The 16,464-nt window shown below is 38.6% G+C and overlaps 1 protein-coding gene across 1 annotated transcript in view; it reads right to left on the reverse strand.

The window, feature by feature from the left end:
- Positions 1-657: 657 nt before the first annotated feature.
- LOC139726726 (tyrosine-protein kinase Fer-like) overlaps positions 658-16,464 on the reverse strand; it is an 80,537-nt gene continuing 64,730 nt past the window's right edge. Inside the window, exons 13-20 of the mRNA XM_071637720.1 lie at positions 15,580-15,684; positions 12,480-12,677; positions 10,932-11,114; positions 9,869-10,082; positions 8,923-9,046; positions 8,003-8,157; positions 5,748-5,870; positions 658-4,653 (exon numbers count right to left, since the gene is read on the reverse strand). Coding sequence (XP_071493821.1) covers positions 4,511-4,653; positions 5,748-5,870; positions 8,003-8,157; positions 8,923-9,046; positions 9,869-10,082; positions 10,932-11,114; positions 12,480-12,677; positions 15,580-15,684 — 1,245 coding nt within the window. The 3' untranslated portion in view covers positions 658-4,510. The remainder of the gene's footprint in view (positions 4,654-5,747; positions 5,871-8,002; positions 8,158-8,922; positions 9,047-9,868; positions 10,083-10,931; positions 11,115-12,479; positions 12,678-15,579; positions 15,685-16,464) is intronic.

Below are 16,464 nucleotides of genomic sequence, written 5' to 3' on the forward strand. Positions count from 1 at the left end.
TGACCAAAAAAAAAAAAAGTTGCTTACTTTTAAATAAAGAATAAGAAATGAACCACTTTTAACTTAAAAGCATTTACAATGGCACACAATGAGTTGAAAACTTACAAAGTTCGCTATTAGATACTATGAGACACATACTTGTGTAAAAACAAAAACAAACAAACAAACTTAACAACAAATTTTGGTCCCTTGATATCATGATGTTGCTGGAATGCTGGCATAGGTTTGAGATGCTACGCATATTTAATTGCCCCAAATCACCAATTCAAATGTACAAATAAAAACATTCACTTTAAACGTTTGATTCCAATATCTGCTCTATATCCAGTCCCACAAAAGTTCTAGTTTCATGTCGCTTCCCAAAATCCATATGTATATACGCTAATGAGATGTAGCCATCTCTATAGGTGCTTGAATTCATGCTAATATGGTACATTCTGTCTGCAGCTGTTAGTCAGCTATCAACACCAGGTTCCTAGAGCAGAGGAAATCATGCTTATTCTTTTAATAGGCAACACATAATTAGGCAACATAAAAAATATATATATATATATATATATATAAACTGGCACATAAGGTTCCTTTCCATGATTTTATTGTATTTCCAAAATCTTAAAAAAAAAAAAAACAAACAAACTTCACCAACTTGTACCGTAAGTGGTAAATCCCCGCTCGTACCATATTTTGAAGTAGTTGATAATATTTACTAACCATACACATGGTAACTCGCGTTCATGCATGTAGCCCACTCGTGATAGGAATATGGACATGAAAAGCATTCTGTGTCATCATATACACACACACAGACACATAAATACACCCAGTAAAAAAAAAAAAAAAAAAGAACCTGAAAACACATCAATGATCAGACCTGCTGAATATTCAAAACTTTTAGGTGTACCCAGAAGACTGCTTGTTGCCATAGGCAACCATATTACATGTTTTTGATTTCTGTTCATTTTTCAAGAAATTGGACAGATATGGGAGGATAGTGATTGTCCAACCTCAGTTCATCAGTAATTGTCATTGATTTAGTGCAACAACAGTCATTAACTATGTATTGTATATGTAATATCGGTAAGTGAAATGACAGGAATATATACCTGTAAATTAAAGTGTTCCATCTCTCCAGATACCAGACTGCCTCTCTTGTTTTTAAGTATGATCTCTCAATGTTTAACATCCATAGGCCAATATTGAATACAAATATGAAAAAATATACAGATTTCCAGCAGATTAATAGTTACCGATTTGATTATCATACAGTGAAATAATGCCACTATTTTGTGCCTCTAATCTACACCAGTCAAAAGTAGAAACTATGTTCATATGTTTTTATGACAAGTAAGTATAATCCTGCACGTATCAATGCACTTTGTATTTCAATATACATGAACTATGAGAATGCACCAATCAGACTGTCCTTCTTTTTCTACAATCATCGAGGAGATGCTTTGAGATACCCTTTCTGTTTTCTTATAAAGATTATCATAACAGACAAAAAGCTACAGTTGCTTGGAGTAAAATGTTCTCTCTGCGTACATTCACATTGTCACAAGTGCTGCATACAATGAACTGTCATTTTATACCTAGTTATGACAACCTTCTAAACATGTCTTTTTTTTCTTTGTTTTTTTTTGCAAGTGAAAAGATAGTCAGGTGAGTGCTTTTGATGAAATCACCAAATCATCCCACAAAAATACATTATACATCACATCTTTTTATAAATAGTATTTTAGTACATATATATATATATCACAATTTCATACATATATTCTATTTTTATATGACGCCACTTGCAAAAGCATGGTGCTCGGCAAATACAGAGATTTGTACAATAAAAACTTCTCTATATGGGAGGCAATTTGTTATCATGCATTCTACTTCTCCCAACACCCACCCGCTGAGCGCACACCGATTAAAACAAAAAAATGCGCATACGTCATAAACCTCTACTGCAGTCAAAAGTTAGCACATTTCTTACTGTTGCAACAAAGTACGCATATCAAATCACTATGATCGTCAGGCTAACATGCCTCAGTCCTTTCAATATCAGCTCGCGTCGGGGCACGGTTATCCAGTTATGCAAATTTCATCATCCACAGGAATTGCATGACGTAATAACTGCTCCAACACCTCACACACACACACACACACACACTCACACACACACACACACACACACATACATTTCATGTTTTCTGTTTTTGTCCCTTTTCTGCCTTCTTTCACTCCCCCTAAAAAAAAAGACAAAATAGGAATGGATTTAGATTGTAGGATTCACCAAAATCGTGCTTTCATTAAAGCACACACAAAGCAAGGGCACACCATTATATCACTGAACAGACAAAACATATTTATGAAGATGCAGCTTAAAGCCAAAACATAGTTCTCAGAAGGGCTCAAAATTCATCTTCCATCAATTGGAATTTGCTTCCTATACGTCCAAAAGATTTACCATGGTGCTTACGCGGCTGACGCAATTTGCCAGGATGATGAGTTGTTTTGGAGTGTTTTGAGATCAAAAGTGCAGAATAATTTCAATCATAGTACATGACTTTTATTCTAGAAGAGCCCTCTCCATTAACGCTGCATTCTGCATTGTGGGAAGGTGAAGAATGCAATGTGATGATCAATTGTACCTTGCAACTGTATTTTCAAATAATCTGCATGCGATTCACTCTAGCATGGAAGATTGATGGGTATCGTTGTGGGTCAATTTGTCGCTTACCAATAATCAATTATGAAAAATTATGTAGCAACCATGATGGGGTAAGCTCTGAGAATGGGGACTTCCAGCGAACCTTTTCGGTAAATATTTGACATTTTCGTTGCTACACAACTGAAATTGTGCTACTACAGTGTAATTTCACACATTTCTCTTGCATGCATGCATACCTCAGAGCAATAATCGACAGTTCTGCTGGCCTATGAGAACTATCTTTTGGCTTTATGATCCGAAATGTTTTGAATCACTAGTGACCAAGTAATCTTCCTATGCACTGTGAGCCTAGAGCTACCTTGAAGAGATCATCAAGGAGTCAGTACTGCAGACCAACTTTATTTTAAGGGAACGATGCCCTTATGTAAATGCAGAGAATTCAGCAAAGCACTTTCCTATGTTGCCATAGTTACACACGTACTAATAGAGATTTAACTCTCTCACTTGCATTGTAGACAAAAATATTAGAATAGCAAACATATATCTACAGTTAAACCTGCACAGAAAGACTGACCATGTAATAGCTAGTTGGTCCTTGATGACAGGTTGGTGGACATTTTGAGGATTTACCACTCAGTGTTATACTTAGCAAGCAAGCCAAGCTAGCAAAGCAACCTTTTTTATCATTCCAGTGATAACACATGAGTATTTATGGAAGTGCAAAGATAATTTCATCTGTGAAGTTATAAACAAGTAGAAGTAATTGAAAATGGTCCATTAAAAAAAAAAAACAAGTCAGGTAATGGTTCCATTTTAACAGAATAATTTGGCTTGTCGCAGCTTATATAGCTGGCAGTGCACTGAGTTGTAAATTCAATGAGCTGCAATCCACAAAATGAAGTCGATGTGTCCCCCCACCCCCTGTGTCCTTTTAGCTGCCATCTTTGTCTTTTTTCTTCAGATGATTGGAACATGACATCTTCTAACATCCTAACAGTAGCTCCATCACACAGGAGGCATTTTCCATGCAGATGACAAACTAAATTTCAATTCGCAGTGGGAGAAGTTCAGGTGGCAAATCATACACATGTGTCTGTTCTTTCTACATGGTCTTCTGATGGGCTTGACTTTGATTTTAAAGACAAATGTGTGCTTGATTGTACACACACACGTACCAGTACATGTGTGTATGTATGTTTAGATGTATGTTTGTACTGTCATTGCAGAAATTTTCACAGTATATTTTAGTTTTTGCATATTTTGCACTGCTACTGAATAGCTTGAATTCTGTGACCCACAAAATTATCTTCACAATTTTCTCTGCGCATTTTGAACAGGTTGAATTGTGGACTTCATCAGTGATGCGTCCCCAGTACAAGTGTGTGCGTGTGCATATGCCCTGGTATGTTGTAGTATTCAGCTGAGTGCATGTGTGTACGCAGTAGTTTCTGTGCAGGCCGTACATTCGAATGGACCGGGCAGCGCGTCGATCTTCATGCAGGGAAACGTGAAATACAATTCTGTCTTTTCTGTGAACTGGATGAAAACGGACTAGGAGTAAAGCATTTGTGCCGTGCAATTTCAAGAACCCGCAAATATGTTTTTGAGCCACTCAGCACGAAAAATTAATCACGCGAAAGTATTGACGTTAAACAGTAGGCATACATATGTGGGTGTCATTGATGTGCATGTATATGTCTCTTTGTGACATTTCATCAAAACACATATACACACAGACACACACATACACACACAGATATGTGTATATACCAGCATCTACTTATATCTGAATGACAGAAAGAAAGAGATAAGATAGATCCTCTCTCTCTCTTTCTCTCTCTTTGATGATTATCTAACAGTCTTTAGGGCCCTCTTCAGCATGGCCTGCGCCTCTTTGAACTTGGGCCGGTCCTCGTCCTCCATCTTCCAGCAGTTCTCCATCAGCATCCTCACCTCGTCCGGGGTGTGCTCCGGGGCCGGCATCCTGTAACCTGAGGGCATAGAACGGACAAATAAAGATGGAAGGGAACAGCTTAACATAAAGATGCATCATAGTTGGGTCTAGGGCAATTACCCCCTGGGCAAACCCAGACCCTTTCCCTGACCCTAACCCTTATCCTAATCCTGAACCTAATCCTAACCCTAAACCTAACCCTAATCTTTACTCGTATCTTATCACTAACCAGTATTTAGCCGGGGGTTAATTGTCCTCAAGGGGTAATTGCCCTGATACGCTTTGTATGATCCATGTTTCCTTTTTTTTTTTCTCTCTCTCTCTCTCTCCTCCCTCTGTCACACCTAAAATTACATGCAGCCATCACAGAAGAAAACATACATTCCATACTGCGCTCAACTTGACTCAATGAAATCACATCAAACAAACAGATGAGTACAATACAAGTCAGGTTCTATATTTTCACTGGGGAAAAAAAAAAATAAAAATAAAAATATATATATATATGGCTGTGTATTGAGAAAGCGGATATATCTTCACTGGATTTCCCTTTTTAAAAGTGAATTCAGAGCCTTGAAATCACACTGTTCTTCAGGGGCAATGATTCTGCACTGGTTACCTTTTAAAGAGGAATATTAGTTGCTATATTTATTGTACACAACAATATGACATTCATGCAATTTATGAACGTGGAAAATTTGTGATGCAATAACATCATTATCTCATCTCAGTACACAAGACGTGTACTTGTAGCTGATATCATTGTTTGTGAAAGAATATGAACTTTTAAAATTTTCACAACTTCTCTACATTTGTCAAATTTGAATCAAACACTGTTTATCCTGTTTGACTTTTCCTGTGGGACTTTTATTCACGTCCACTTGAGAACATATTAAAAAGCAATGCTTCCTTTCGAGCATATCTTACAATCATACCATCTTGCTCATCAAACACTCTCTGAAATAACTTACATGCTGACTGCCTACCTCATTTGCATACTTGATGTAGTGCTGGTATCATCCAGATTTGAATTTAGCCATCTTCGTTAAAAAAGTACACAATTTCCTGTAATTAGGTATCAATGAATCTAATCACATCAAAATCTTGACATTCAAAGTTTCTGATGCTCACCTTGCTGTACTTTTTCTCTGGCCTCATTATTGCTCATACCAGGGTAGGGTGTACTGCCATTGGAAAAGATTTCCCACAGAAGAATTCCAAAGCTCCACACATCTGACATGGATGTATATTTACCTGCAAAGCCATAATGACAGAAATCACATTGATCTCTTTATCAAAACGAATAATACCACTGGTACAGCCACCTGAAAATAAAACTACATTCCAACAGAACAGTAAACTTTTCACTAAAAGCCGACTGAAAACTAGAGAGCAATAAAATTGTACAGTTCAACATTCAGATTTTACAAATTCTCACAAACTCTTACATGCAAAATAAAATTGGAAACTTTGATATTAGTATAAACTCTAGGCAGCAATTGAATTACGTAAGAATCTGGTCTTGAGGAGCCAAAAACCAACTGAAAATGGATTAAATCTCTTCATCATGGATGCCGTCATCAGAGGAAAGATCCAGGATGATCTTTACTGCTGTTTCATTTCAGAACCTCTAATGAACTATTATAGCCATAATGATAATGACTGGCACAGCAAAGAAGGAACAGCTTGGCCATTGCCTAAGCTAGTAGTGCCATTTATCATAAGGCCCCAAAAAAAAAAATTGTTGTATTGGCGTAACCCGCCCGACCCTAAAAATTCCGCCGACCCCATGTTTTTTTTATTATTTTTTTGCTATCGATATCAAATATCTTGTTGATTGCGATCGCGATCGCACAAACCCGGAAGTGGAAACGGCTCTGGGGATATTGGATGTACGAGAGAGAGATCTAGCGCCTCGCATAAGCCTCGCTTGATCAGTACGTCATCTGTTTCCAGCACCGACGCGTACTCTAACAAGAGTTATTCAGTGCATACTTAGCATTCAGACTGTGATGTATTGTGCACAGTTTTGCCACAGGTTTCTTGTGTGGAGAACTTACACGAATCTGTGTATGTGGGACTGTAATAGAGATCGCCGTGTGCGATGAAAAGATCGTACATATGGGTCAATTTGCATCTATCTTATCTAAGTCAAAATAGTAAAATATGAAGTGAAAACATTCAGGATAGGGATTTCAACATCTTTAAATTCTGTGAAGGGGTATAATTCCAGTGATATCGGCCTCATAAATGATTTGTAGAATAGATGAACACAGCACAATCGGTGCAGCAGTTGTAACTGTTTACTTAGCTGAGCACGAGTTTTACACGTAAAATGCAGGTAGCAAAAACAAAAAACAAAAAACAAAAAAAATCGGCCCGACCGACCCGAATTGAAAATCTCATGTTACGCCAATACAACCTTTTTTTTTTTTTTGGCCTAAGGTACAATTGCCAGTATTAAAGGACAAGTCCACCTTTATATACTATGTGGATTGAGTGAAGGCAGCAATATTAGTACAACACATCAGTGAAAGTTTGGGAAAATCGCACAATCCGTTCAAAAGTTATGAATTTTTAAAGTATCTGCGTAGTCATTGCTGGATGAGAAGACTACTACAGTGAATGATGTCATATGCGTACAACCATATAAAAGAAATAAAAAGAGAATTTCACAAAACTTTACTTTTTGAATAAAGTGCACATTTCTTTGACTTGTTACTGGCATATGTTAAGGGTAATATTATTATCCCTACCTTCTGAAAGAGAGAAGTCAAGTGTTCTTTTGTTATGTGAAAAAAATGAAAATATGTTGAATTTTCTTTATTCTGTCTTTATATCGTTGTACTCATGTGACATCACAAGCTATAGTAGTCTTCTCATCCAGCCTTGAGTGAGCAGAAACTTCAAAAATTCATAACTTTAGAATGGATTGTCCGATTTTCCTCAAACTCTCAATGATGTGTTCTGCTAATATTGCTGCATTTGCTCAACCCACATGTCTATGAAGGTGAACTTGTCCTTTAAGTTTTCTTATGAATCTTAGATTTCAGAGAGCAGTGAAGTTTGAATGCAGTTCTACGGAGACTGCCCACTATGTAGAACATATTAATATTCATGTTCCAATGGGGTATAATTCTCTATCACTGTCACTTTTGTTTTTTCCCGTGAACAAGGCGTAGAAGAATTGATGTGGAGGTGGAGATCAGTCTGTTGTTGCTTGCTTGCTTTACAAGCTTGTTGTTATTCAATCAAGCAGCTATGTACAACAAATCATATCACTCATTCACTTGTTCAGTCACTTGACCAAAAAGGATTGAGTGCTGATTTATATCGAATGATTCTAGTTGTGAGAAGAAAAACAAAAGGTGAAAAGATCTGCTTACCATAATTCATTGCTTCTGGTGCCGTCCACTTTATTGGAATTTGCCTCATTGCTCCTTCCCGTATTGTGTAGACGTCATCTTCTCTCGACATACCAAAGTCGCTGATTTTAATCACGTTTTTGTTACCAACGAGACAGTTTCTGGCCGCCAAGTCTCTGTATGGGGTCGTAGTGAGACAAAATGAAAGGTGTCATTTCAGAACATGATTTAACATAGGGGATGACTGTTTGAAGAAAGTACAGGGTCCCATTTCATGAAAGATGTAAAAGGACAGCAACTCTTGCTAGAAAGGTAACATATCGTATCAACAGCCAATCAGAAAGCAGGATTCTTGTTACTACCATGACACATATGACGTGGGGCCATGGAGTGGGATTCCAATGCATATACAATCAGTCTACCTCCTGATAAGTGGCCCTTTTGATAATAACTATTATAACAATGATTAACATCTGTACAAAGTTGATTCTTTTTTATTTTGATATTTAGCCCTAGCACAACTGTCCATTAATTGTTACACTTGGCTTTATTTAGAATGTATGTGTGTAACTGTATTAGATGGAGACATGGGGCAAGCAATCTAAAATTTAAATGGCTAATTGCTGGAGACATGATATATTTTGCAGCATGGACATTTTGGACCATCTAAAATTATGTGATAAAAGCAGGAAGGCCAAGATGTGATCATTGTTTCTTTTTTTCTAAAATATCTTGATTCACACGATAATATAAAACACCACACAACATAAGTAACATTTTCACTGTCAGTAAACTTCTAAAAACATTTCTTAGTCACCAAAAATAATTGCACTTAGATTGTGTGTTGGCATGGGGTCGTGTTGGATGGCATGGGGCTAGTAGTAGTGGGTGGTGTGGGGAGACGTGGGGTGCTGTGCAGTGAGCTGGGATGTCTGTCTTACCGGTGTATACACTGCTTGGACTCCAGATAGGCCATCCCTGAGGCTGCATCCTCTCCCATCTTGACCCTCTGCTTGGTGGTCAGATCATTTTGGTCATTCCTCAAGAAGGACAAAAGGTCACCACCTGTGGACAGGATTTACCAAGTGTACATCTGGTATGATTCCTTGGAAACTCCATTTTCTTTCAAATACATGTTGACCCTTTTTTATGACCTATAACAGCAAATTGCATTTTAAATTCATTCACATTTATACATCCTATATATCAATGATGAAGGATTTGATAGCATTGGTTTCATTCAGTCAACTTTCATACTCAAATCAGTAACTACAAAGCGCTTGAAGAGCTCAGACTTTTTAAGGACCACACTCACAGCCAAGAAAGAATAGACAGTGTACAGTGCACTCCCATTATAACGAACAAGGTTCTAATGAAATTCCAGTTACAACAAAGTGAAAATTGAGGCCAAAACACTATGCGATCTTTGTTTTTTATTGTTTACTTGTTCGGTTATAACGAAATTTCTATATAACGAACAAAAATTGCCGGTCCCCAGGACTTCGTTATAACAGGAGCCCACTGTACCATGAAACCGTTCACCACCAAATGTTCTACCACAATGGAAACATTAAAGGCCTGATAGCATGGGGATTCAAGGGATGGGAAGGCTGGCCTGATTCAGATATATTCAAGAATCCTCGTAATGAATTGCGGACAGCTTTGTCGCTGATCTCTCTGTACGTACACACACAGCCAAACAATCTCAACTGGAGTCGACTGTTGCCAATGAGCGTATGCTTCGATGCACTTTTTCGCTGACCAGTGCTATTCGTGGTTTTCAAATGTATCCCGTTGGGCAGCAAATAAATCGGGCCACAAATGAATCCCCATGCTACCGGGCCCTTATTAAAGAATACATCAGCCATTATTACTGGCACTGCTAACCTGGAACGAGCTCCATGACGATGTAGATGGGATGCTTGTCGGTGCACACTCCGATGAGTTTGACGATGTTGGGGTGGTCGTACTGCTTCAAGATGTTGGCCTCCTGGAGGAACTTCCTCCTCGTTGCCGCGTCAACCGTCTCCTTGCACGTCTTGACGGCCACCGATGTGGAGGTCTTTTTTAGCCGGCCCCGATGGACATCCCCAAAATGACCCTTTAGATAAGAAAAAAAATTCACTTCCCGATTGAACAAGAGACCCTGTGGTCTGAAGAGCGCCCTCTGCCTTCTTGGCACTCCATCTGAGGCAAACTAATCTAAAAATCTTAAGATTTTAGGATTGCTGCAGCCATTTCAGCTCAGGTGATCTAATTCTGTAGATTGAACACTCCTTCACTTTCAAAAAAAATCCACAGAAATCCTGCAGAAAATCCCTGATCTCCTCTTAAAGTTTTGAGCTGAGAGAAGAAAGAAAGAAGTGCTTTTTTGTCCTCTTTGAATCGAAACACTTTCTCTATAAATTGTTCTAAATTCTTAAAATCAAATGTCTTACGCGTCTCATGTGTAACTATTGTGTAGTAAACTGACAGTTTAAACCTCACCAGACCTAACAGCTAACAATACTTTGTAGTAGAATTTCATAGGGTCCTGTTGACTTCTTTCCATATATCACACTGTCTTTGAAATATCGCAGTGCTGCTGAGTTTATGCCTTGAAATCCATCAAACTTCCATTGGTTATAATTCAATGCTACTTTACAAATTGTAATATCTGCCATAACCACCCCCCCCCCACACACACACACAATACACAAACACAGACACACAGCTATGTATGAATGACCTTATGCATTAAATCGCTTTGAAAACGAGTGAAGTGCCTAAACAACTGAGAAAAAAACAAAAAGAAAGGTCTTTTATACCAATGTACACAGGAGCTGATTGTGTAGTGGCTTATACAAAAGACTCCTCAGAAGCCCCTAACTGATAAAGACCCAAATGAGGACGAGTGACCGATCAACCAACTGACCGATGGATGGGCTCTCTAACTTCTGGCACGACTTACTGCTCCGAGTTTCTCCTCTAGTTCTATCTCCTCATGCCGCAGGTCGTGTTCATTCCTGACCCGACAGACGGGCTTCAGCAAGATGGCTTGGGAGGCCTTGGTGACCGGCTGGCGACTGTTCAGCTGGTACCGGATCAGCTCGCCGACTGTCGGGAAAGCGTCCCCTTCCAGCCGATACATGTTCTGTGGAAAGAAAGAGAGAGACGGTGTGACACAACTGATGCTAATGCCGAGAACACCGGCCATCAACATTATCATTAACACACTGTAGTAGAAGATCTACACTGGACAGCAAAAGAAAGTACCCACTTCTGTCAAAGGCCGCACACAAAAATTCACCCCCTAGAAATGAACAATTTTTGGACACAGGTATGCTGCAATATCCATTAGTAATCACATACCCAATAGCAAGTGATTATCTTTATTGCAAAGAAAAAAAAATGACATGCACAGCATCTTGCTCACTGAATCAAAAGTCACCAAATGTAACAGAATGAGCCTTACAAGTTTTACGCAAAAATCAGTGTCACAGGACGAAAAAAAGCAGTCATAAACATCAACTTTCAATAATGTGTATGTCCTTCTCGTGCCTGGACACATTCCAGGCATCTCTGACGCATGCTCTGGACAAGCTGTCTGGCGTAGTCCTGGGGAAGATCTGCCCATCCCTCCTGCAGAGCTTGGATCAATGTTGGTTGTTTAAAAATGTTGTCCATTCAGTGGCCATTTTTGCATGGTGGAAAGTGTGTTTGTGTGTGACTTTTGATTCAGTGACCAAGATGCTGTGCATGTCAAGTTTTTCTTTGTTATGAAGACATTCACTTGCTTGTGTGCACGTGATTAGTAAGGGGCATTGTAGCACACCTGTGTACAAAAACTGTTTATTTCTAGGGGGTGATTTTTTGTGTGCGGCCTTTGACAGAAGTGGGTACTTTCTTTTGCTGTCCAGTGTAGATACTAGGTGTCATTGTTGCACGATTGCATCATTTTATCAGCTTGTAAACTTGAGTTTATTGAGTGGCATTACATTACGAGAGTGTCCGATTTGCTGATTTGTGATTTATGGTTGTCCATCTTTCATTGACTGCTGGATTCTGTGGTGACTTTTAACTCATGGTTTGGGGCAACATGTTTAGCATTCACAAAACTTTGTTGGTAATTAGCTGAATGGCATGTGGTAAACACCTTTTGGTGTTTGTCTGTTGTTGTTTTTTATAAGGGATATTAGTTTTGGTATGCTTTTCTGGTTTCCTCCCAGATATTTCCTCTACTATTAACCCCCCCCCCAAAAAAAAAAACAAACAAAAAAAAACCAACAACAACAACAACAAAACAAGAGATTCATTAACTCATTTCACCAGTATGAAATTCCAAACTGCATAAAAATGAACACGGAATTGCCATTCCATTCAGCATTACCTCACAAAAATATAGCAACAAGGAATTCTTTAGGAAACAACCTAAAACCCCACAATAAAACCACAGTTTTCTTTTTTCAATCACTTCAGTAAAGCCACACTCTGTGCAGCACAAAACGCCCCTACTGACCTCATCATTTATCTGGATAGGAAAATGGCGGACTTTGGCGCTGTGCTTGGCTGAGAGAACATAGCGCCCCCACGCATCACTCTTCTCCCTCACTAGGAAGTCTCCGTCGTTGACCAGCAGTGCTTCCGTCTCTTTTCTCGGCAGAGCCCCGTGGTAGAATTCCTCCTCTTCCAGAGGAATTTCTGTTGGGCTAGTTGGCTAGACATGAAAACAAACAGTCAAATAAGGAATGGTTAATCAATCATAATAACAAAAATAATTAAAAATGCTTTATATATAGCACATAAAATATAGTATATACACCTGTATGTCCCTATGTGCTCATTATCTACTTTTGTTTGTAGTTCTAAAATTCTCTTTGACTTTAGAAAAGGAACATAGAAGCCATAGTTTAGTAAATAGTTATCTCCTCCCGTATATGCAATGATTTTCTATAAATTTCCTGGTATTGAAGTCCCAAAAAATTTCTTTATTCCCTTCCCATCTGTTACTGCATCCTGAATTCTGACTTAAGTTCTCTGCAATTTTTGTTTTCAGTTGGACAGCGAATTTAACAGCACACGAAAATGCCACCATATGCTCAGGTACAAGTGCACTCATGAAGGCCTCTGTGTCAATTCGCGAAAACAAGATCTTGCGAAAATGTCCGCAACCTCCTCATTCGCGAAAATAACAGCGTATACCGTATCTAGGTGTCCATTGTTTATTTTCACAGCTTTATGGATCCCATGAGGAGAGTTGTTCCTAACTCCTCTGATGGTTCCAAAAGATTTCAGTTCGGCACGACGTCTTGACCTCACCTAAACGGAAGCATCAAATTCAAACAATCCCAGGCACCAGAGACTTCTGTCTGCCAACTAAAATTCCTTTACAAGCAGCAGAGGAAGAGTTGTGCAGCAAGTGAAGAGCTGTACAGCTATCCTTTGCCTACAAGATTGTAAACAATAACTTGCCTTTCCCCAAAAATGCAGTACCATTCAAATTTTTCCATCAGCCAAAGCTCACAATTACAACTCACACAAACACCACAGCTTTACTGTGCTTGTAAATTTACTTACTTCCACAATTAATCGATTGCTCTCTTTTATGATAACATTAATTAAACCACAGATATAACTGTGCCTTTTTTTTTACTGTTTATTTGTCTGAATTGAAACAACTTTTGAATAATGTTGGGCTTTACTATTTTTTCTAATGTTTTTTTTCTTTATTTTCTATTGTATAATCTTTTCTAATGCTAATAAATTCTAGACAAACACAAATCCTATAAGTTGCTCTTATTCAAATGCATGAACACTTGTCAGCATTTCCAATAAGTGGCCAAAAAAAAAAAAAAAAATGACTGCTCTATTAAAACACTACCCTTACTGAGTAATTTTGTAAACGTGCACAAAAACCCAACAGCTGGGTGTACTGAATAATCCATTTGCAGAGTCGACAATACAGTAAACAGAGTGTAATGCAACATCACAGAAATTCAATCATAGATGCAAGCACTGCATGCCAGAAATATGCGAGAAGGTTTTTGAACACACCATTAAATTCCTTTATTCTATTTTGGTCAAGATTGTGAATGTCTGAACATGCATAATAACTTCGACTTCACATGAATGAAACTAGCGTTACACAAAGACAATCACGGAGTTTGCAGTCCCCGGTATCTAGTTACTCTAGATCTCCAGATCACATCAAATTAGCTCTTCCTCACTACCAGAGATGTAGCCAGTATCAGAAACCATCCAATCAGGAGTAATGCAGTCAAGATGCACTCAAGGAAATTACTTTTAGAGGAAATAAGAGAAATAAACCCCTGTCTTTTACCTAATATACCCTTACAGAATCACAAAAGAAAAATTGATAATATACGAGAGAATGCCACATAAAAGCTTGAGTATTACACATGATCAGTAGAGAAATCAGCCCAGTGTCTTGTACAGGCATCTGCAATAGACACCAAAAGTGGGAAGAGAACCAACATGCCATGCATAGAGATTTATACTAGAACAGACACAAGGGGCAACTTGCGCTCTGCTCCCATTAAAAAAAATAAGGCACTATGCTTGCACTGAATGTGGTCAGCTTGTTACTACCACAGGCAAAGCTCTGGGAAATAGAGCCGGATATTCCACTTCGCAACTGCCCTAAAGATGCATTGTGAAGCCTTGTTTTGGGGTTGATTTCTGACGTTTCTGGAATAAAATGGCACACCAGTGCAATCAAACATATATTGTATGAAATTCATATTCTTATGTTTGATTTTTTTTCTCCTTATTTCCATGAGATGCGACATCTTATTCTCATCTCAAATTCCTTTAGGTACAAAATCTTCTCCATGAGGTGGTTTGGTTTGTGAGTTCAACTGCCCATGTTATAAATGAAGTCTAGTGTTCCACGATGGCAAGGCATTTTGGTGTAGTACGCCCCCTATGGTTCTATTTCATTCACATACATGTAGCTCTGTGAGACCACGTCATAAGGGAAACACATGCTAAAACACAGACACAGGGCCCTCTTTGTAACTCATGCCATGCACATTCCAAGTTGCAATGATACCTTTGCATTAACAGCCACCATTGACTGATTAGTTTGTCTCCTGTACCACAACCAGGGCTCCCTCTATGGTGAAAATAGTTTTTAAAAAAAGCCTGACTCTTATTCAAGTTTGTACCGTTAAAAGTGTTCATTAAGTCCAGTCTTACCCATACTTACAACGAAAATATAAATACACAGTTTGATAATGATGAAAGTATATCGTGTTGGCCATTGACTGTTATACATTAATAATAACTTCTGACCTGACTCATGCAGTCACAAAGTTTGACTGACCTCTAACCTTTGACCTCATGGCAAAACTGACTGTTGCAGGTTACCAACGTGGTCGCATATTCATTGAGGTAGCTCAAGTTTTTCTCTACATTGCAGTAGATCCAAATAATCACAGACAGACAAAATACACACAACTTTAAACACAATGCCTGGGAGACTCCCCCCCCCCCCCCTGCATTTCAAAGAACTTGCCAAAGAGAGGGTACTCTACTTATTCTCTTACAACTGGATACTACTTCATGACAACACGACTGACCATGGGGTCATCACTCACCCCTACCTCATGTGAGCTGTCGTGATTCCTCCCCTTGAATATCTTGGTCATCTGTTTGGCCATCTGGGCTCGCTTGCTCTTACTCTCAACACTGGAGTCTGTGCTCTGGTAGAGAAACAAGAAAAAATAAAAACAAAAACATAGAAACACAATCACAGGACTGCCAAAGACTCCAACATCAATGAAAGGAAGATAATCCCGTGTGCAATATCTACAGCTACTGGTGAAAATCATTCCCGTTTCATGGAGACATTCTATATGAGTTCTGGTCAGGACAAAATGAGATATTGAAGTTTTGGGGGAACGCCCTGCAGAATCAGTGAGAGTGAGACCTAGCAGATCGGCAATGAGTGAAATACGCATGTTCAGAAGCAGCTAATGAGCACATGGGGACAAATGACCTTCCTTTTTTCTCAGTTGGTTAGGCACTTCACTCATTTACAATGCAATGTCATGCATTCATAAGATTGCCAGACTTCACAGTTTATGGAATTCAGTCATGTTCAAACAAAGGATGACCAGAATGGTCCATCAATTAACGTTTGGGAAAGCATCCATTTCGTCATTTTACATTGAATGTATAAACAATCTTTTAAAATTGCCAAATACAACTTTCACTATCAGGTGGATGTGCTGGCAGGCACCATTCGTAAGGAATACTTAGATAATTATAACATCACATCACAGATGCTGATCTCAGTGAATATAAAAACCAACATGCCCTGTTAGTACAAATAAACATTTTCTGCTTCTGCCCTTAGTAGAACTCCAGACTGGCTTATGAAACAGGGTAGGAGAGTTGGATAAATTACACAAACGGAGAGTTATAACACATGCAGACGTGGTAGATTGAGAAAATTCCAGAAACAGAAATTCTGTTCATTA

The sequence above is a fragment of the Diadema antillarum genome, unplaced genomic scaffold (genome assembly GCF_040938485.1).
Source record: "Diadema antillarum isolate AM-2024a unplaced genomic scaffold, OU_Dant_1.0 seq00000097_RagTag, whole genome shotgun sequence".
NCBI lineage: Eukaryota > Metazoa > Echinodermata > Echinoidea > Diadematoida > Diadematidae > Diadema > Diadema antillarum.